This window comes from Podarcis liolepis (assembly GCF_965112155.1).
Source record: "Podarcis liolepis genome assembly, chromosome: 9".
Classification (NCBI taxonomy): Eukaryota; Metazoa; Chordata; class Lepidosauria; order Squamata; family Lacertidae; genus Podarcis; species Podarcis liolepis.
In genome coordinates this window covers 55,240,804-55,264,174 of record NC_139564.1, presented here as the reverse complement: position 1 = coordinate 55,264,174, position 23,371 = coordinate 55,240,804, and the positions used below count along the sequence as shown (strand labels likewise).

At 44.8% G+C, this 23,371-nt stretch overlaps 1 protein-coding gene across 8 annotated transcripts in view; it reads left to right on the top strand.

Moving 5' to 3' along the window:
- DLC1 (DLC1 Rho GTPase activating protein) overlaps positions 1-23,371 on the top strand; it is a 264,082-nt gene that overhangs the window by 97,332 nt on the left and 143,379 nt on the right. For all 8 annotated transcript variants that reach the window (XM_083459741.1, XM_083459739.1, XM_083459737.1 and 5 more), the window contains one exon: positions 4,320-4,353. In XM_083459741.1, coding sequence (XP_083315867.1) covers positions 4,320-4,353 — 34 coding nt within the window. The remainder of the gene's footprint in view (positions 1-4,319; positions 4,354-23,371) is intronic.

Here is a 23,371-nt window from a genome sequence, read left to right as displayed (position 1 = left end):
GGTATGCTTAGGGTTCCTGACACCTGCAAAGTTGTTAAGCTTTTTTTGGAAACCTGACCCAAAATTAGTGATTTTAAGCTTTTTGGGCTGTTTCAGCGGCTTTTTCCATTGCCATACATCCAGCTTTCCCCTAACATTTTGCCGATTCAGCAAAATTCCCCCCGGCGCCATTTTTACACCTGTAAACCAGGGTATCTCAGGAATTTTCCTGACATATGGCAAGCCTAGTGTATGTTCTGCAGCATGGTCTTGACACAATAATAGCATGTTAGTGGTGGGTTGATTCTGCTTCAATTTCTTCTGCGGTGCTACTGCATTATTGCTGTCTGGAGGGACAACAAAAGCAGGACAAGAACAAATCAGAACATTTGTGGTTTTAAAAAGTTAATGGGTTTCACATCCAATAACCTCAATTTCCCCAGGACATCGCTGATTGACAGAAGCCACCCCAGCTTCTTAGATCAATCTGTGATATCCCACTTCCTCTGCTTCCGCTTCTGCCAGGTCTCTGCCAGGGAACGCCAGCTTTGCAAGGCCTCCGCCAGACCTCTGCTGAGGCCTGGAGGCCCTCTGCTCCCATTGACGTGCTTCAGGAAGCCAGGCAGCACTTCCAGAAGTGCTCTTCCAGTTTGGCACCGGCTTCAGGAAGTGTATCAGGAGCCTCACTGGGCCTCATCGAGCTTTGCAGTGACTGGCCTCGTTGTGACAGTGGCCGAGGAGGGAAATGGCACATGTTGGAAGCTCCTGCAGCCAATCGGAAGCTGCAGAAACTGCTTTGGATGTTTGTGTTCCAAAGAATGTTAAAAAACCAGAACACTCACTTCTGGGTTTGTGGCGTTCGGGAGCCAAAATATTAGACTTGCATGGGGTGCAAGGTACGACTGTATTTCGTTAAATGGCCGGACGATTAATGAACTATTTTTTTATTATTTAAAAAATGGTTAACTACCCTAATAGTTACTGTGTGGTGTTAGCTAACTGCAACAGATATGAACAAATAAGAACGAGCGGTTTTAAATAGTGACGACATAATTAGTAATTCTGTTTTGAGTTTCAGTGTCACATGTGTGAAATAGAAAAGATCTAGAAGGAGATTCTTTTAAACAAAAGTGTATAATTTGATCATGTGGAAGTTATTAGTGCAGTTCTTTTGTTTCATCAGGAGTTTGGAATAATGCGAAGTTGCACTGGACCCATCTGGCTGAGCAGGAAAATCCCATTTAATTGCTCTTTTGCCAAAAATGTTAAATCACTTCCTGGGAATGCATTTAATTTAAAGCATATGGAAACTATCGAGGAAGGTCCATAGTGAATTCAAAGCTATGTTTTAGCTGCAAGCATTTTTCATAAGTTACAGTAAGGCATGTTATCCTGCTGGGTTGATAGTATGTTAGCAACCCCTTCCCCACACAAAAAAAGCCCTTAAGTTTTATGGGGCTTGGTTGCCTGAAAAAGTGATGGAATAATATGTTTTCACTCCTTATTGTGTTTTTAAGGGAAATAATACTTATCCAATAGTTTGGTTGATATTCTTAGTTCTTAAGGAAAGTCCATATGGGCCAGAGAAGGGAGTAACATGTTGTCATTTCAACAAATGTTTGAATAGTTGATCTTTTTGACATTTCATTTGCTTTGTCTAAATGACGCAATATACTATCTTATTTTCTGTGTTTCATGCTCAGACCTTCTGACCTCGACTGGTTCAATAAATTGGTTTATTGACTGGAAATGTCAAGGTCAAATTTGGCAGTTTTTGCGAAATAGCAGGGGAATTTCAAAGGAACAACAACAAAAAAAGTTTTCATAAGATGTACGGTGGGAGGCCTACATGCCCCTGAGGGCAAAATTAGACTGTACTCAAGACATGTGGTAGCTACTGAAAATTGCAGCCCAGTGTCTGCTCTTCTGTGCACTGTAATGTGTGACACAAATTTTGTGCTCTCCGCTTAATTGATAAGCCAGTGAAGAGGCAAATGAAGAAAAACCAGAGTTGTTGTGGCTGCATTTTGTCTCATGGGGCACCTGTAGCCCACCAGACATTTCTGGACTACAACCCTCATTAACTCTAACCATTAACCATGCTGCCCGGGGCTTCCTATTCCTGCTTTAAATGCATAGGCATAGTGTTATGTACTGAAGTTCTCACCCTGGGCCAGCAGGGGGATACTGTAGATAGTTATGCAAATGAAGGATCAAAAGTGATTGGATAGTTTTAGAAAGTTGCTACAGTAACGTTGTACTGGAGCTCTATAAAAGCAGGCTGACTGAGCCCTTCAGCTCAGTTCTGTTCTGGCCTCTGAATAAACAAGAGCTGTTTGAAGAATCGCTGTGTTGTCTGATATGTTCACCCACAACTTAACACATAGTATCTGGGCGATGATCTGTCACCCAAAGGAGTCTGAATGACATGCAGAAGTGTTTCAGAGTTTTGCTCAGTTTACAATGTGTCTTGTTTTATAATGGGAAAATTTAAATGGATTAGCAGCCCCAGAGAGTGTGATCTTTTGCCCATAAAGTAAAATATTTAGGTTCCCTACCTCACACTGCTGTGGTGTGGGGCAGAGATCTGCAACATCCGCACAAATAATCCATTCAGCTTTCTGTGTCCCAATGTGCTAACCCCACCTTTGTCAAATATAGAGGGTAGGACTATATTAGTCCCAAAACTATAAATACATCACCAGGAGGTGTGTGGTTTTTTTAATCTCCCCCATTCTTCCTTCAATCTCAGAGCAATATAGAAACTGTTCCGCTTCAGAGGTTAAAATGCAGCAGGTATCTTCCAGCAATTCTGTATTTTCTTTTACTTACTTATGTACTTACATCCCTCACAAACTGGGAGCAACTCCCATTTTAAAACAATGAAACAATAAAATATAAAATATCAGTAAAACACTAAAGCAGAGACTCAAAGAAGTAAATGGCAGCAACTTACTGGTAAATGCAGATGGAACTGAAAAAGGCTGAGTATATTTTAAACAATTAAGTTTTTGCCTGATGCTAAAGGAATTAAAGACATGGCACCAGGTGTCTGGAAAGTTCCACAAGTGGGGCGCCACCACAGAAAAGGCTCTTTCCCCTGTCACTTCTTGCCTTGCTTCAACAGGTTCTAGATTTGTAATCTATCCTGCTTCACTTTAGGAACTGATTTGTTAACCTATCTCGATCCATTTGTCTATGGCAGGACTGGAGAACCCTGTGGGAGACCAACAACTCTCCATTTGCCATGAGTTGGGAGTCCAAAAATATTTAGAGGGCCATAAATTCGCCTTCCATGGTTTATATGGACTATTGAGTAGGAAGTTCCTGGAATCAGCTTCTGTTGTGTGTCAGTTTTAGAGTATGCTCAAAATAGTATAGCTTTGAGCTAAATTACTATGGTTTCCATACTTTTTTATGTTGTAATACAAAGAAAGAATTTAAGACTGCAGTCCTGCATCCACTTACCTAGAAGTAAGTCCTACTGGAAACAGTGGGACTTACATTCAAGTAAGCATACATATCACAGACATTGGCCAATGTGAATTCGTGAATGTCATGTTTTGGTGCAGCTGAGGACATGGGAGCAAAATCTGGTAATGACTCATTGGAGAGAAACTATGGGGGAGAGAGAAATCTGCTCTTCTTCAGATGCTAATCCACTTATTGGGAGAGAAGAAGCATCTACGCCATTATAAATCACTGTTGTCTAGCACAGCTGTATATATATATTTTCTTGGGCTGCCACATGCAGAACAATGGTGCCCCATCATGTGCAATATTTTAGCTTCGTTAGCAGACACATTTGCGCAGGAGGGCTTTGAGAAAGAGAAAATAAAGCTTTTTAAAGGGTTTTTTTTGCACATTGGTTTGTTTGCTTGTGTGCTCTTATGAGATGTCCGGGGGGGGGGGGATGGGGGCAAACCATCGCTCTGTGGTGGAGCACACGTTTTGCAATCACAAAGTCTCAGGTTCAGGCCTTGGCAGATCCAGCTGGGGAAAGATCAGGTATCAAGTGAAGTGAAAGATCTCTGCTTGAGACCCTGGAGAGCTTCTGCCAGGCTAGATGGACGAACAGGGAGCTGCAGGCAGAGAAATAAGCAGGCGAAGGTATTGTTATAGATTGGGGGGAGGGGGGACCCATATGAACTAATGAACATGCGTGGGTGGTGAGCAGAGACTGCCTCATGATGTCACTCCTAACCAGCAACTGTGTTCATTTTATCTCATATGGATGTCTGAAAGAATACTGAGAGGCAGAGATGCATGTGTGATCTTTCAACTCCATTTTTTTTAAAATTTTGCTTTTAGAAATGTAACATCTTTTCCTTCCTTTGCAGGCCATGCCAATTTTTACAGAAAAGGAGAAGGCCGGTGAGTGAATGACGGGTCCCCCCGTTGGTTTTTGTTTTCTTTTGGTCTCTGCCCCTAACTTAATTTTTGTACAACATTGGTTTGCATATTGTCCTGAAAAGAGCTGAGCTGAAATTTCAGCAGGTGGTGCAAAACAAGAAACCCAAGAAATAATATTGTACAACTGCAGGGTGTTCATCACCAGCACTGTTATTCCCATGCCAGGGGGGGGAAGTAGCGTCTGATTGTAGCAAAGATTTGTGAAAAGTTCACAACATGAACGGTTTTGTTAAACTGGTATGATAAGAGGCAATATGGTTGCTGCAAAAAAATTATATACTAGGATCTTGCTTTCTTATTGGTCAGTCTTTGATATTATTTGGTTGGCTGGTGGCTTAGTACTTCGGTGCTTTCGCCTGATGTGGCAGGCGAGGGGGAATCAACGGTGAAAAAGATTGGCACACACTTTCAGAAGGCTGGATGGCAACTGTTTGTGATCAGGGTCTATTCTCCACAATGTTGTACGCAATATTTTAGACCCTAAATTTAGAGGACCCCAAGCTTTTCATATTCCATCTCTTTCCCTCTTTGTTCATTGAGCGTTCATCCTGATTTGTTTGCACAAAATGTGTGGATAAGCTAGATGATGTTGACTGTTTCTTCTGATTTGTTTGTGGGAAGTTATATGACGTTTGTTGCCTCAAGCAATTGTTGTCTAATGCATTTTCCCAACACTTCCCTTCTTGCAAAAAGTCTGATTTTATGAAGAAAAGCAAGCTTGTTGTACATGAGTACTAAATCGGCTTTACTTGCAGTGAATCTGCTTGGTATGTGATTGAATCCCTTTGGAAACAGTAACATTCTGAAAGTGCCCAGTCTGTGGATAACGTAGGATAACAGTAACTCATGTCTGTTTTGACTCGTTTTGTTGGTTACTACATTGTTCATTGTATCTACAAGGCTAGACGATTCTGTAAGATGTTGCCGTTTTTTTTCATAAAAGGATATTTTGGTAACCTCCTTGTTTACCACAATAGCAGTTCCCTGCCTTTCCTTGCAAAGATCTTGGAGCAGTGTACATTTTATTATTAACTGGAGCTGGGTGACATCTAGTAGATAGAGACTTCCACAAGACCACCCAATGAGCTTCATGGCTGACCATGGATTCAAACTTAAGCTCCCCAACCCAAGTCCATCTGCTGCCCTACACGGGTTCTCAGTAGACACCAGCATCTTGAACTAGTAATTTTCTGTGACACCTTTGATCTGCAAGTAGAAAAATACAGAGGCAATTAAAAGGGATCCTTAGCTGTTGGAAGCTTCTTCTAGTCTCTGATTGCAGCATCAGGCACTGTATGATCCTCACGATGCCACCAGATGGTGAGAGGAACTGAAGACTATAAAGTGACTGAGTGATGACAAGATGGGTCAAGCCGCAGTGTGTGAGCTCTCAGCAGGAAGGCCTTTTAAAAGTCACTGCCGACATGCTCCTCTGTCAGTAAACAAGATGCTTTTTAAAAAACTGCCTGGTGAGCCAGAATGCTTTAAACTTTGATCTAAGTGGAACTCTCGTAAGAAAGCCTTAAAGGCTGCGATAGCTTTTACAAAAGTATTTTGATTAAATTCCCTGTCCTTTTTCCTTCTTCCAGTCGATTTTGGCTTGTAAGGTTGGTAAGAATCACAAGCGTTCTGCATCCACAGTATTTTCAGATATCGCCAAAAGAGCTGATTTATTCTTTAAAGAAGTTATCTTCTTTAAGCAGGCACGGAAAATGCAAGGGATTCTGCTAAATAAATAAAAAATGCCTTTTCTCTCAGAAGGAGCTAAGCACAAATGTACACATCTTCATAAAGAGACAGAAAATTAAGACTTCAGTCAGCCTCGGTTCTTCCTCAGTTGCTTTTACCCCAGCCCAGAGTACAGATGTGGAACAACTAGGGCAAATAGCCAGGCATATTTATTGGATATAGTGTAGTTGTATTGCTCTGGCTTGTGATAAGTGCTTTTGGCTAGCTGTAGTATATTTTTAAATGTTTTTTTTGTAATTTTAGAATTGATTATGATGATGATATTTTAATGTTTATATGCTACCTTGAAAAGACTTGGTCCACAAAGGCAGTCTAGCAATTAAATCAGACTTCCTCTTTGAAGAAGTCTTTGATCAACATGCACATGTTCAATATGGAGCCACATAACAACAGCAGCAGCAGTGCATGAGGGGGCAGAACAGTGGTGCCCTCCCAACAGTGATGGCACTTCATTCACCGGTGCAGAGATGAAGTGACACAGCATTAGCCCCATATCACATGCCACTGCAGCATTACATCTGTGTGGAGCCAGGAGGCACAGTGCTGTTCCCCCTCCATATGCTACACCTCCATGCATAGTGCTAATATCTACAAAAAGCTTCAATGGACTACAAATGTATAAGCAATGCAATCACACTTTGTTATTTTTAAGAGCACTTCAGGTCTTGCATGTCTGCAAGAGACACAAAACATATACAGTAAAACCTCTGCGAATGTCTGCCTTCTCTAGCACCCATTCCGGTGAACGTCCATGGCAAACCCGAAAGTACCGGAACGGGCTACTTCTGGGTTTGCCGCTCGCACATGTGCAGAAGCACTAAATCACACTTCATGCATGCGCAGAAGCGCAAACTGCTCCATGAACATGCGCAGACGCAGCACTTTGCCCTGCATCCTTTTGAGCTAGCGGCCAGGGCTCCGGAACAGATCCCAGCTGCAAAATGAGGTACGACTGTATGCATTTCCTTGCCAAAAAGAAGAAGAAGATCCTTTCCCACTTCTCCTAGTTTTCGATACTGTTACCGGCCACCCCAATCTCTGCTGAGCAGTAACAAGATTCTAGGGGTCTTGGCCCTTAACCAGGGTTTGTGTTCCCTGGGAATGAGGCACAGTGGAGACCAGTGGCGTAACATGGGTTGTCAGTGCCCGGGGTGGGGAAATGGTTGCGCCCTCCTGGTGGACTGGGCAGCTGGGGTGGGCCACACCAGAGGGGTGCTTCCAAGCCCACACGGAGGGTGAACGGAGCCTGCCTCCATCCACCTGCCCACTAAACCATCCTGCCTGTCTCTGCGCCTCAGCTGCCTGTCGTGGGGGCATCTGATTGCACCCCCTCAAAAATGTGTACCCCAGGGCCCCACGCTGTGCCTCTGGTGGAGACTGTCACGTCTCTATGAAGTATTCCCACCCCCTTACTAAATTTAGGGTTATTGGGAGTCTTCCCCGCTCCCCATGAATGCATAACTCCGCTATTATGTGAACTGACTTCCATTGGTTTTGGCTTTCAGCTATGAGGTGATCGACCTGCTAGCCTGACCAGCACTTCTCTGTCAAATGAGCATTTTCAACCTTTCCAACTTGTCACTCTGCAAAAGCAGTCCCAGCATTGCTTCCTGAACTGCATGGGTGACTGCCAAACGCCAATAAATTTTAATGGACATATTATTGCATTTGGTTGCTCCATTGGCATTTATGGGCTGGGAGAAAGCGTGATGACGACCATAGTTCCCAGTTAACAGTTCATGTTAGGGAGCGTGTCAGCCTTCCTGTCTTTTTTAAGGAAGAGGAGAAAGTTTTAAGGGTTCTGTCTTTCAGTGAATTCCCTGCTGCTGCTTTTTTTAAGCCTGTTGGTGAAACCAATAAATGCCCCTCCAGTTTAATACAGTGTCTGTTAGGCAAAAAACCACACTGCATGAGCATTCCATGTCAACAATCCAGATAGGCTTTGATTGAAAAGATTAGCTCGCTTGCTCTCCCCTCCCTTATCTCATCTTCCTTCAGATTGAGTCTGATCCATGGAGGGGGCTTTCCCAGTGAGCCAGCATGAGCTGTCAAGTTGGGTTGACGGCCCTGAAGTCATAGGCAGGTTTGCTGCGTCTCTGTGACTTCCTGCTTCGTAAAGAAAGTGGACAGAGGGACCTAGAGGGCTTTGCTTTGGCTGAAGGAGAGTGGCAGATGAGGAGGACAGTGGCAAACAGGCTCTGCAGCAGCACCTTGGCTGGCATGGGCAGGCCAGAGGGCACTGGGCAGGGGCACCAACTTGAACAAAATATTGTGGGGGCCCAGGTAAGCCCCACCCCGCATAATTGATCATATGATGCAGTGCGCACACACCATTTGAATGGGAATGCCCATCAACTTTGTGGGGGGGCCGACCCCCTTTATTATGGGGACCAAAGCCCCCATAGCCCTAGGAGTTGGCTCCTATGCAACTGGGATTACAGCTGGCCAATGTAGCCACAGTTAGGTTTCTGGATGAAACATCTGCTTTGGATCCATTCCAGTCCGGCTTCCGTGCTGGTCATGGGACTGAGACGGCTCTGGTCGCCCTAACAGATGATCTCCGCAGGCAGCTGGATCGAGGCGGGTCAGGGCTGCTGATTCTTCTAGATCTGTCAGCAGCCTTTGACATGGTCGACCACGAACTCCTGGACCACCGCCTTGCCGACGTGGGGATCCAGGGCACAGTCCTTCAATGGCTGCGCTCGTTTCTCTCTGATCGGGGACAGAGGGTGGCGCTTGGGGGGGAATTGTCATCGCGTCACTCCTTGGTGTGTGGAGTGCCTCAGGGTGCGATTCTCTCCCCGATGCTTTTTAACATCTTTATGCGCCCCCTCGCCCAGCTTGTCCGGAGTTTTGGGCTGGGTTGCCATCAGTATGCTGATGACACCCAACTCTATCTGTTGATGGATGGCCATCCTAACTCGGCCCCAGACACACCGACCAGATGTCTGGAAGCTGTGGCTGGATGGTTACGTGGGAGCCGGTTGAAGTTAAATCCTTCGAAGACAGAGGTCCTCTGGCTGGGGCGGGATGATATGGGATCGAGGGGGCAACTCCCATCTCTTGTGGGGGTGCAATTAGTGCCAGCACCGTCCGTTAAGAGTTTGGGTGTAATCTTCGATACCTCCCTCTCTATGGAGGCGCAGATTACAGCTATAACAAAGGCGGCATTTTTCCATCTCCGCCAAGCTAAGCAGTTGGCCCCTTATCTCTCTCGCCCTGACCTAGCCACTGTGATCCATGCGACGGTCACCTCCAGACTGGATTATTGTAACTCGCTCTACGTGGGGCTGCCCTTGAGACTGACCCAGAAACTCCAGCGGGTGCAGAATGCCGCGGCGAGACTCCTTATGGGGTCTTCGCTGCGAGATCACATTCATTCGGTACTATACCAGCTGCACTGGCTCCCGGTGGAGTACAGGATCAGGTTCAAGGTGCTGGTTTTAACCTTTAAAGCCCTATACGGCCTAGGACCCTCGTACCTACGGGACCGCCTCTCCTGGTATGCCCCACAGAGAAGCCTACGGTCTGCAAATAATAACATCCTCAAGGTCCCAGGCCTCAGAGAGGTTAGGCTGGCCTCAACTAGAGCCAGAGCCTTCTCGGCTGCGGCTCCAACCTGGTGGAATGCTCTGTCACAAGAGACTAGGGCCCTGCGGGACCTGACATCTTTCCGCAGGGCCTGCAAGACAGAGTTGTTCCGCCAGGCCTTTGGTCAGGGCGCAGCCTGACTCCCTCCTCTGGCAACCTGCACTGAATTTTGCTTAATCGGTTGCCATCAATTTGATTTTAACTAATTTTTATAATGAAATATTTTTAGAATGTATGATTATTTGATTGTTTATTTGATTGTTGTTAGCCGCCCTGAGCCCGGCTCAGCTGGGGAGGGCGGGATATAAATAAAATTTATTATTATTATTATTATTATTATTATTATTATTATTATGAAGTATGGAAGGGCATTGTGCTTCACAATGGAAGTAATGCAGACAACAGGGGGGGCCCCCCCATAGGACCCTTAACATTACTTAGATGCATCCCTGTCAAAAAGGCATCAAGCACTTCTTTCTCAGACTTGGGCTGCCATGGCAGCAACCACAGAAACATCATCACCCATGCTGTTATGTCTCTGTGCAGAGGACTAGGATCAGGGAGTCCTGGACTGAAGCTTATTTGGAGGTTTTAGGCCAGGGGTGGCTAACCTGTGATAGCCCTCCAGCTGTGATGGACAACCAAATCCATGAGCTCTGACCATTGGTCATGTTGGCTGCAGCTGATGGGATTTGCAGTCCCACAACACCAGCTAGGCCACAGATTCCCACCCATGCTCAGAGCAAGTCATAGTTAAATCACTGTATGCTATTAGGAGGATAAAATGTGGCAGACCCGGATATGCTGCCCTGAGGTCTTCACAGAAAAAGTGAGGTGCAGATGTGTTACATAAACAATGGGCAGTCCCTAGAAGAATCCACTATTTGGGAGAGAGGCAAAATGCCTTTTAGCTGAGCAATGCTCTTCTCAAAGCATTGACAAAGTACTGTCTTTGATGTGTGGTTAAAATCTTGTTTGTTTGCCCACTGCATTGAAAAGGCTGTGAATATAGGTTATGCATAGAAATGCAAGCATTCTGTTGGCCTTTCGGTGAGATGGTTTGCATTTATTTATTTATTTATTTATTTATTTATTTATTTATTTATTTCACAGGCTTATATACAACGTAGGTCTCATCCACACCACACCTTTAAAGTACACCCCCCCCAAAAAAAGAAATTCCTGGGAGCTGTAATTCACCCCTCACAAAGTCACACTTCTCAGCAGCGTTGACAAACCACAGCTCTCAGGATTCTTTGGGGGAAGCCATTTGTTTTAAAATGTGTTTTTACATGTTGGTGTGGCTATATGACCCTTCTCTGCCTAACTGCTTCCCATGATCATTAGGAGGGGCTTTTCAGCAAAACAGGGCAAGCAAGTGTAACAATTGTTTTAATACATAAATCAGCATATGACCTGGGCTACTGACTCTGTTTGGGAAGGTACCCGTCATAACTGCATTGCCGAATCAAGTTGAGAGGTGGGGCTTCTCCTTCTCTACCATCAGTTATGCTGTCCTCCTTTTTCATGCACCCAGAGTTCTCCCAGGAGTCTAACAAGGTTTGTTCAATGCAAGGAAGGCAATAATTGCTACCAGGAGAACTACCTTTGATGTACCACGCTGTCTTGTCTTTGAAGCTTTCTGCCTGAGTGCTGTACACTGAACAGAAGCCGGCTTGTGTTCTACATTCATGCACGCTCATTACTGAGAATTGTGCCTGGTGGTCATTGTTGGCCTGGGAATATTCTCAGCTACGTTTCTCCATCAAATCCAGATGGTCCTCTAGGGCATCTCTGTGTGTTCAGAATGTTTTCATCCTCTGCTTGCTTGGAAGAAGGAAGCCTATGTCCTTCTTGTCATTCAGTGCTAAAGCAATAATCAGGACAAGAAGAATGCAGTTCTGTATTGCCCAGAGCCCAGATTTGGAAATACTGTTTGCCAAATTTCTTCTCCCCTGACTAGAAATATGAATATGCTTCCTTGTCCAAAGCAGTGACGTAACAGCTAGCACTAGGTAAAATGAAAATATGTACATGCCCTCAGGTTCAACATGGTGTTGGGGAATGTTTTGGGAATACACATATGAACGACAAATCCTTCTTTGGTTTACGTAGGACCTGGGTTAAGTTAAAGATGGCATGTAGGTTCATGTTGTGACAATTGCAATGGATGCCTACCCATAGCTGCAGTACTGCCAGCCATAGCTCAGTCTCAAAGGACGTCCATTGCCTGTGAGAAATTCCCGGTTTGGCCTCTGGCAAAGGGCTGGGGAAAGACTCCTGTCTGAGATGCTGGAGAGCTCTGCCAGTCAATGAAGACTATAGATGGACAACCTGTAGTCCTTGACCTAATTTCATGCAGGTGGCAAGGAGAGAACAAATAGTAAAGGGGTTAGCAGAGAGAGAGAGAGAGAGAGAGAGAGAGAGAGAGAGAGAGAAAGATATAAAGGATGTCATGCTCACCTTTGGCCCCGCCCACTTGTGGCATGCAAGTGATTACATCAATGGAAGGCAACCCTCAAAAGAAAATAATGATTCCCAATCCCAGGTGTGAGCTAGAGTGGCCAGCAGTTTGACTCATCAGAAAGCAGCTTCATATGTCAATAACTGTTGCTGGCGTCGGTCTGTCTCAGGAAACAATGGAGTGCTCTTCCAGGTGCTACACTGGCAGCACTGAAGTGAATTGACCTCCCTGGGGTGCAAGCCTGGGCAGTGTGTATGGAGATCTGGGCTGGCCAGACAACAAGACCCCTCTCTTGGCCTTGCTGAAGTGGTCCAAAGGAAAGCAGAGCATCAGCTTGGTTGCAGGAGTTGCCAGAAGGAGGCATTCAAGGCACCATCCAACTGCCCCCTCTGGATTTGTGTGGGGTTTACTCCCTTAGCCTTTTCTTCTCAAAGATATCCCTCAAGGCAGCAGAGGTTTCAGATCAGAGCTGTTCTTCTCCTAGATGGGCTACCTTCCCAGGCTGCCAAGTCCCATCTGCCCCTCACTTCCCTCTACAGCATGTGCAGAAACCGTCTTCTTGATTGCTGGACCCACTATTGGCCTTGTCCACTCTGGAGCTTGTCTTCACATGCAGAGGAAGTCCCTAACTCACCAAGTGTTTGAGACTTATCGGCTACCCTCACCTGGTTTAGCCGTCCAGCCAAAGCCATTCCCAGGGTGTGGCCACTGTCACATGCTAACAGCTTCTAGGAGCTACAGGTGAGAGCTGAGTGCAGGGTGGGCACCAAAGGTGGTCAACTACTTCCAAAGGAGGTACACACCAGAGGTACTACCCTTCCCATAACACCCCATGCACCCCATATGCCAGTAAGTATTCTCAGAAAAGGAGGTGTTGGGGGCATGGATCTTATAAGACTGAGAAGAGGCCCTGCAAAAAGTCTAGAAGCATCCAAGGTGCACACCTCCCCATGTTTCACCTAGTGTGAAATATTCATGTATTGCAAGAACCTTCTCACAGCATCCTTTGGATCTCCCTCCCTCCTAAAAGTTTTCTCAACTCCCTGGGTTTGTGTTCTTTTCAGTATTGCCTAGTTTCATGAGTGAATGCTTGCCGGTACAAGATTTCCCCCTGAAATATCTGTTTGGCAGAATTGTCTCTTTCACTTACCTGGTGGGTTTTTTATTTTGAGTAGTAAATGTCAATGGGAACTCCTAGCTGAGAATTGGAGCAATTGGAGTGTGTCAAAGATGCCAGAAAAGTATGCATTTGGCAGCTGAGACTGGAGCACTGGAAAGGTGGATAACTTTTCCAAAAAATGGCATGTCAATCAAATTGGAAGGAAATAATATTGGATTCTAATGAACTCCAGATGAGCCCAGCAATCAGAGAGGGGTGGAAATTCAGTTCAGAACTTACCTAATTCACACTTTCTGAAACAATATGAGAATCGAAACTCAGCTATCTTTCTGAATTTGCACTTCTCGAAATTTGCAATGCAATTCTGTAGCCAAGTAATGTATATAAAAATGCATGTACTAGTGTAAAGTGTGCCTTAAAATGCATATTTTAGTGAAAATAACACATTTTACATTACAGAAAATTGCTTTGCAAAAATGTACATATAAAGCAACATTGCATACAAAATGTGACTACTAGCAGAAATTCACACAAAAATATTGTGGGCCTCTGCTCTTGTAACATAACTTTCGTGTTTTCCTCCTCCATCCTTCCCCACACACCCAGAATCTTCTCCCAATGCTCTTGGGCAAATTTGGGGGTGGGGGTTGAATCCAGGGGAGTAGCAGAAAGAGATGTCCCATTGCATTGTCAGAAGTCTGCTACGCTGGTGCAAGGGCAGCGTTGCATACAGGCTCATAGATCATAATACTCAGAGCTTCCTGCCTTAAGTGCTGTTGTTATTTACAGATCCCTTTAGATGAGGGGTGGGGGACTTTTCTTCTGTTGACGGCCATATTGCATCAGAGGCAATCTGTTGGGTGAAGTGTGATGGTAGTAAGCAAAGCCAGAAGTGGGATCTTTAAACAAGTTACCCAATCAGAACCCAGGGGGTGGAGTCAGAGGGACTATAAAACCAGCTCTGGGAGGGGTGAAGGGAGAGTTGTGTGGTGGTTGGTGTGGGAGTGAATTGGGATAGAGTCTGTGGGTAGGTCAAGTTAGTGTAGCGAAATAAGCTGAGTTAGGCACTAGGAAGACAAGTACTGTATTTTTCGCCCCATAGGGCGCACCGGCCCATAAGGCGCACCTAGTTTTTTTTTGGGGGGGAATAAAGAAAAAAAATTATTTCCCCCTCCAAGGTGCAAGGCTGGGGCGGGGGCAGCCCGAGCTTCCCCCGACCCCAGCCCCCAGAACAGGCTGCTCTCCACAAGCCACGGGAGCACTCCCGCGGCTTGCACAGAGCTACCCGAAGCCCCGGCGCGACTGCTCAGCACTCCGGGACTTCGGGATAAGAGGCAGTGCTGTCCTTCCATTGCACCATTCCTTTATTGTTTTGTCCCCCGTTCTCACCACCACCGCCTCTTGCCTTCCTTGCCCTTGCTTTGGAGTCAGAGTTGGTTGATATAGCCACCCAGCCCATGGATCCACTTTGTGGGGTGGAGAAGAACACTAAGCCGTGTATTCGCTGTGAAAAAAGTTGTTAAATGGGGTAGATTTCCTCTGTACTCTACAGTATTATTTCTAATGAGGCAATGAATACCACACAAAAGAAATCACAGGGCTGAGATGGGCAGGCTTGTTTTCATAAAGCGAGCTGGAATCTAAAACCTGAACAGAGTCCATTACACTTAGATAGATTAAAAGTCTGCGAGAGTATTTTTACTTTATTTTTATTTATTTTTTTGGTCAAAGCTAAATGTTACCGTTTAAGTAAGCCAAGCTAGCTCTCTTGATCCCAGGAAAGAATTCCACATCTGGAAAATCTTTACTGCATCTGTGTTGGGTTTGAATGCTTTTTGTTGCTTTCTCCACCAGTTCCCATGACTCCCTTACCTCTGTCCTGTTTTCTTAACAGGAAAACATTTTGTTGCCCAAGTACACTCTAGTGCAACTAAAAATAGCATGATCATTTCATTTCCTGGGATTCTGTTACTTATCCTCCTTACCAATGTTTAAATCTAATTAGAGAGATACAACTTCCCCCCTTTCCTTTCCAGAAATAGGAGAGACATCCTTTGAGATTCATCAGTGCAATATGATGCAGATCATATTAATATAGGCAGTTACCTTCAAGGTAGCGTTTTTTGTGTTGTTATTTTTTGCAGATATTTACAATCATAATTTTAACAACTGAGGATGATCTATCCTTAGGCAGGGATTCCTGTAAGATGATAAAGAATACTACTGTGAATAATTAAAATAGTCCCACATAAGTTACCGTAAGTCACTACATTTGTGGTGAAGAGATGTGCATGACATATCACCTGTAGTTTCCCAATATTAAGATAGAAATAATTTGCTAAGATGTTTATTTCCTTTTGAAAGGTAAAAAACAAAAACAAATCTTTATTCTCCAACACAGATAATGATAAGCACATTCATACCATGCATTTAAAGCACATAGATTGCCCCCAAATAATTATGGAAATTGTAGCTTGCCCCTCACAGAGCTATAATTCCCAGCATTTTTCACAAACTACAGTTTGGCAGAAGATGCATGTTTTAAATGAACATTTGTGGGTGCTACCATTATTCTGTAAATAAGTGCATCTTGTTCACCTTTGTGGTGGCAAAGGTTTTAGCTATGCATGTGGTTGACTATACACACACACACACACACACACACACACAATAACTGTCTGTGTGTTTGTGTGTAAAATCCTACTTCTTTTGTGCTTTTCCGCTTTCTGGAAACAATGATTTTGTTATGACATACTAGTATGGGCTGAACAATAGCGTACTCATTCAAAATAGAGACTGAAATGGATACACAGCATAGCAAAGACTTGACTAGAACCAGAGAGGATTTAGACAAAATGGGAACAGCCTAGGGACATTGTAGAGCTGCCCTTCTACGAGGCTCACTGGATAAAAACCACACACTGGGAAAGGTGTCCACAGATATGGTTATCTAAAGCTGCAAGAAACACAAATGTCCTATCCCAGAATAATTCCTTAAAAGATTCTATCGGGCTCCTCTGAAACCAATCCAGACAAACATTTTGTTTTTGTTTAGCCTCATTGTCTAAGCAAAGAATCGCTTCTGTTGTTCCAAGGTCTCCTTTTACCAAAAATGGACAATGATTAGTGTTATGCTGGAGCGGTCCAGGTGGTAGATTCACCTGGGTTGTCCTGTACATCCTCTAGCTATTTTTCCTTCTATTATGCATTCAGTGGAGGAAAAGGAAACAAAACACTGCACCAAAACACCAGCTGAACCAGTCATCTGCTCAGCACTTTCGAACATTTACAAAAAAATGCAGCCAAAGATTGTGTATGTGGCTCTATTTCAATATTGGGCTTCGCCTTGGCAACTGGAGAAATATTAATGCAGCCTGCAAAACAATCCTGGTTCCTGATCAATGCAAAGGTGTAATAATTGTTGTAAGGAATACACCAGAGTATGCACCATGAAGATAACTGGATAATCCAACTGGTGTTGGAAACACCAAGTGTTGGTACTGAGCTTTAAAGTCCTAAACGGCCTCGGCCCTGTATACATGAAGGAGTGTCACCACCCCCATCATTCAGCCTGGACACTGAGATCCAGCACCAAGGGCCTTCTGGCGGTTCTCTCATTGCAAGAAGTGAGGAACCAGGAACCAGGCAGAGGGCCTTCTCGGTAGTGGCACCCGCCCTGTGGAGCGCCCTCCCATCAGATGTCAAGGAAATAAGCAGCTATCCTATTTTTAAAAGACATCTGAAGGCACCCCTGTTTAGGGAAGTTTAAAATTTTTAATGCTGTATTGTTTTTAACACTCGGTCGAGAGAGAGAGAGAGAATTTGTCTATATACCTGAGTGGTTGTGGGTTTTTTTACAGCAACCTAGCAGGATACATAGGCAGTATTTATCCCCAATAAATATTATTTACCCTCACTTTATAGTTGAGAGATTAAGGCTTGCCTGAGGCCCCTATGATAAAGATGAGATTTGCTCTTGGGTCTCCCTGGTTCAAGGCACAGTCTCTTAGCCACTGTGTTGCACCAGCTAAATGGAATATGTCAACAGATTTCAACTATTATAAAGGCTGCTATAAAGAAAATGGGAAACAGTTTCCCTCAGAGACATATGGCTTAGAATGCTGGAGTATAGATATAGCTAACATCATTTTTCAAGTTACAGATAGGTAGCCGTGTTGGTCTGCCATAGTCAAAATAAAGAAATTCCTTCCAGTAGCACCTTAAAGACCAACTAAGTTAGTTCTTGGTATGAGCTTTCGTGTGCATGCACACTTCTTCAGATACAAGAAGTGTGCATGCACACGAAAGCTCATACCAAGAACTAACTTAGTTGGTCTTTAAGGTGCTACTGGAAGGATTTTTTTTATCATTTTTCAAATAAGCTTTGACCATAACTGATGGACAGAGGAATAAGTTGCTGTAGGAAGATAGTAGCATCTCTTGCACTTTAATCTAGATCTGCATCTCTGTGGCCGTTGACCTCTGTCATCCCTTCCAGCCTGATGATTTATGTCTCTAGAGCCTAACCATCTGATAAGGTTTAGACAAGGGATGAGTTGCTTCAGCCTATCTGAAATGTATCTTAATTTCTCTGCTAGCCAATCTTGTTTGCTCCCTCCTGTCAGCCGCCACCCCTCTCCACACCAAATTTCATTGTTTCTCTCAACATATGGAGTATCTGTTTACACCAGGCTTGTGTAAATTCTTCCAGGCAAACTCTACATACTATATACGTCTTCCTTGCAAAGCTGCTCGATTGCCTGGAGCCAGTGTTAGAAAGTGAGATATGAAAGCTAGGAGCTAAATGACACCTTAAACCTAGGTTATGGTTGCAACAATGGACTGTCTAGGCGCACTTTTTTATAACAAGAATACAAAGCTGAAAATGAATGAGCAGCAGCTAAAATATTGTGTTTATTTTTCACATGGTCTAGTCCTTCCCCTGACCATCCCCATAATATTCTTAAGAAGGTCTCTTCTCCAGTCTTCAGAGAGTAGCTGGAAGTGGGGAGGCAGAAAAAGGCCCTCCTTTCCTTCCACTCTGCAGTCTTAGCTGAAATCTTAGGCTCAGAGCTCAGAAACTTCTTGCACTAATGAAATTCCTTGTTGCAAAATGTGCCTGGAACAATGGGAGTTTCGAACACGGCCTGGATCGTGGAGATGCTTTTCAGGTCCATGTCTACCTCGCTTCAGTAGTTAGGCACCCATGAGTGGTTTCCAGAGCGTTCTGTAGGCCACAACACACAGTCACTGGACGTGTGCTTTAATCTACCAATTGCGGTGGGCTCATGGCATTGTGGTCAGTGCCTGTCTTTCTCAGAGTACTGTTTTTATGCGACTCTGCCACAGGGTAACCTTAAGCGGCTTGGGATTGCAATACCTCAAGGGCTGCCTCTCCCCTTATAAACCAACCCAGACTCTGCAATCATCATCTGAGACTCTTCATTGTGTGCCCTCTCCCTGAGGTCCGGAGGGCGGCAACACAAGAACGGGCCTTTTCTGCAGTGGCTCCCTGTGTGTGGAATGCTCTCCCCAGGGAGGCTTGCCTGGTGCCTTCATTATATATCTTTAAGTGCCAGGCAAAAACATCCCTCTTCAACCATGCCTTTGGCTAATTAAACAATCTATAGCCTTTTAAATGTGCTTGTGGGAGGAGGTTTTTGTTGTGTTGTGTTTTGTTTTGTTTTGTTTGTTTTGTTTTTGCTTTAACTATTCATTTTGTGCTTTTATCCTGTATTGTTATGTTATGAACCACCCTGAGATCATTGGATGGAGAGTGGTACAGGTGGCAGCCATTGGGCATGGAGGTTCTGTTCCTGGCCCATCTGCATGTTGGCAGAGTATGATAAGCCCACCCCGTCCTGCCATGCCCCATCCTACTTTTGGCTTGATCCAGCAGGGCTCTTCTCCGTTTGCTTCTTTCTACCATTTTCACATGCTTTTGAATTCTGGTGCTGGAGGAGACTCTTGAGAGTCCCATGGACTGCAAGAAAATCAAACCTATCCATTCTGAAGGAAATCAGCCCTGAGTGCTCACTGGAAGGACAGATCCTGAAGCTGAGGCTCCAGTACTTTGTCCACCTCATGAGAAGAGAAGACTCCCTGGAAAAGACCCTGATGTTGGGAAAGATGGAGGGCCCAAGGAGAAGGGGACGACAGAGGACGAGATGGTTGGACAGTGTTCTCGAAGTTACCAGCATGAGTTTGACCAAACTGCGGGAGGCTGTGGAAGACAGGAGTGCCTGGCGTGCTCTGGTCCATGGGGTCACTAAGAGTCGGACACTACTAAACGACTAAACAACATCAACCATTTTCACATTTTGCTCCTTACATTTCTCATATCCTGTTTATTGACCTGTTTTCTCTTTCTACTATACAACTCTTCTTTAAGCAGGTTCATGTCTTTGGATACACACCATGCATTTAAGGCACATTTCCCCCAAAGGATGCTGGGTATCATAGTTTGCTGGTCACAGAGCTGCAGTTCCCAGCACCCTTAAACTACGTTTCCCAGGATTCTCAGCGGGGGGGGGGGTGGCATGCCTTAAATGTGTTTTAAATGTATTGTATGTATGCAGCCTAAGTTTCTCAGCCAGGTAATATTTCATTTGTCAGCCCTCTCTCCCCCTTCCACCATTCAGTTTGGATTTATTTCTATTTTCTTTCACCTCATTTTTCCTATCCTTTGCATCACCTTAAGTAATCTAATTCTGTGCATTGGTTTTCTTTTTCTTTTTTTCTTGAGGCAGGGTAGTCTTCAAAATGCTTGTAGACGCTTATCATTCCTCCTCTGCCTCAACTCCATTAGCTGTCATTTGGCTAAGCTGGGCATATTTTGCTGGGTTAATGCTCCCTAGTAAATCAAACCTTTCAGCTTTTAAATCATTTATGCTGCTCTTATCTGAATTCCTTCTAACTTGTTGACATCTTTGTGGTATTGAAGAGCCTGAAAGCGCACAGTGAAATCTAGGTGTGGCTTCATTTATGCTCAGGGTGCCCAGCCACATTTTTCCCCCTTCAGGCGGAACGCTCAGTATTTTCGCTGCAGCTACTTCATCCTGCCATAACAGTGGGTGCCACGGGAATGGGGCTCTCAGAATCCACAAAATAAAAACTGGTGTATGTCACAAAGGATATAGCATGCATACAAGGGATATATAAGCATACATATACACTGGTACCTCGGGTTACAGACACTTCAGGTTACAGACTCCGCTAACCCAGAAATAGTACCTCAGGTTAAGAACTTTGCTTCAGGATGAGGACAGAAATTGTGTGGTGGCGGCATGGCAGCAGCAGGAGGCCCCATTAGCTAAAGTGGTACCTCAGGTTAAGAACAGTTTCAGGTTAAGAACAGACCTCCAGAACTAATTAAGTTATTAACCTGAGGTACCACTGTACTTGCCTTGCAGGGTGTGCTCAGGAGAAGAAAAGGCTAAGGAGTAAAGCGTACGGAAATCTGAGGTGGAGTCCCTAAGACAGTTGGGTGAGGCCTTGAATGCCTCCTTCCAGCAAATCCAGCAGCCAAGCTGGTGCACAACCTTTGCTCTGCTTTCCCTTGGGCCACATCTTCTCATCTGGGCAGCCCAGGACCTCCAGCCACACTGCTCAGGGAGGTCACTTTGATGCTACAAACAAAGTGGTTTGACTTCATCCCCTGAGGCACAACCCATTGTCTCTCAAGGCAAATGGATGCTAAATTCTAACCATGCAGCTTTGCTTCCCTTTGGGAGGAGGTCAATGGGGGATTAGTTGCCTATTGCTGTGTGTGCATTTATTGACAAACATACAAGTTCAGCGTAGGTGGGGACACAGTTTAAGCACCCTCCAAAGGAAGCCAAAGACCACTCTTCTCTTCTCTCTTCTCGAGGGAGTCAGCCAGCACCCGGAGATCCTTCCAGAGCTCAAACCTGGCTCTTTGTCTCTCATCATCTCATTCAAATTGCAGTTTGTCCTTTATTTCCGTACATATACACCTATAAACACCTTGCTACCTCCCCCTGGGGGAATCCAGATGAGTAATCTCAGCCACCACCTAGATTTATTGCCCATTTTAGCTCTAATGCAGACGCATTGTTTGAATTTTACAAGCTGTAAACACTCTTTGGTCAAATCTAAGAGGATGCTCAGGTTTTGCTTCAGGGTAACCCGTAACCCACACCGATAGCCCTACCTGCAAAAATCTAATGGAATACATATGATTAAAATAGCACCCCTCTCACACTTCTGCTTTTATTTAAATTGGGTGTTGCACACATCGGACCAGGGAGCTCTGGTCTTCTCTAGCCAACTGCTCTGGAGCAGGATCATCTCAGATATTATACCTCTGTTTCCCAAATACAGTGGGCAGAACTTTGTTGTTGTTGTTGTTGTTGTTGTTGTTGTTTAGTCATGTCTGACTCTTCATGACCCCCATGGACCAGAGCACACCAGGCAGTCCTGTCTTCCACTGCCTCCCACAGTTTGGTCAGACTCATGTTGCTAGCTTCGAGAACACTGTCCAACCCTCTCGTCCTCTGTCGTCCCCTTCTCCTTGTGCCCTCCATCTTTCCCAACATCAGGGTCTTTTCCAGGGAGTCTTCTCTTCTCATGAGGTGGCCAAAGTATTGGAGCCTCAGCTTCAGGATCTGGCCTTCCAGTGAGCACTCTCGGCTGATTTCCTTCAGAATGGAGAGGTTTGATCTTCTTGCAGTCCATGGGACTCTCAAGAGTCTCCTCTAGCACTACAATTCAAAAGCATCAATTCTTCAGCGATCAGCCTTCTTTATGGTTCAGTTCTCACTTCCAAACATCGCTACTGGGAAAACTATATAGCAGAACTATACAGGCTGAAATATATTCCTAGCAGTAGACAGAAAACACTTAAGCAATAAAGCTGGAGACTCTGGGTCATCCTTCCTACAGAGTCAATCTGCACCAATGCACTTGCACAACCCCAATCTTGTCCCTCCCAGTATGCAGCAGAAACAACAATTGCCATTCGGCAATTGTGCAGCTCTGACCCACCAGATAAGCCAGCCGTGGACCTGGTTCTACGGTTTCCTGACTCCCATGAGCATCAACAAAGGGACTCACAGTGCTTGTCCTAAACTATAGAACTGAAATGAAGAATGCTTAGAGTAACCAGGAGTGGATTTTTTTATGTGTGAACTCTTTTCTGATCACCCAAAAAATATTCCTGTGCCTGGAGTTTTTTAATTCTAAGTCTCTGTCATTTCCACTAGCCCATGGATGGTGCATCAGTCACACGAGTGGGGTATTAATAATAATAATAATAATAATAATAATAATAATAATAATAATTTTATCATGGAATAGGACATTCATATTTTCATCTGAGAAATGTTGGAAGGTGTGAATGTGTAGGTGAGCTGCTGTTTCCATGTGTGCAGCTCACCTACCCTGCATAGCAAATGTTGTTTTTCTTTTTAATACAGCTGTTTTGTGCAAACGCAGCTCTGTACAAAAGCACTGTTTTAACAACAGAATTACCATGAAGATGCCTTCAGCAACACCCAGTGGAAAAAAGGCAGGCTGCATCCTTTCCTTTTGGCTGATGAAGAATAAAACGGCCACTAAGTGAAACGTCACTGCCCATGTGGAAAAACCCACCCACACAATGCACTTCAGTACATCCACAGTTGAGTAACATGCACATTTGTATGGGGTTTTCTTCCCTTATTGGATTGGGGAAATATGAATTTAGCAGGGGGGTACCACTTGGGCGCGGGTGTCGCTGTGGGTTAAACCACAGAGCCTAAGGCTTACCAATCAGAAGGTTGGCAGTTCGAATCCCCGCAACAGGGTGAGCTCCCATTGTTCAGTACCTGCCAACCTAGCAGTTCGAAAGCATATCAAAGTGCAAGTAGATAAATAGGTACCACTCCGGCGGGAAGGTAAACGGCATTTCCATGCGCTGCTGTGGTTCACCAGATGTGGCTTAGGCTTGCTGGCCACATGACCCGGAAACTGTATGCCGGCTCCCTCGACCAGTAAAGCGAGATGAGCACCGCAACCCCAGAGTTGTCCCCGACTGGACCTAATGGTCAGGGGTC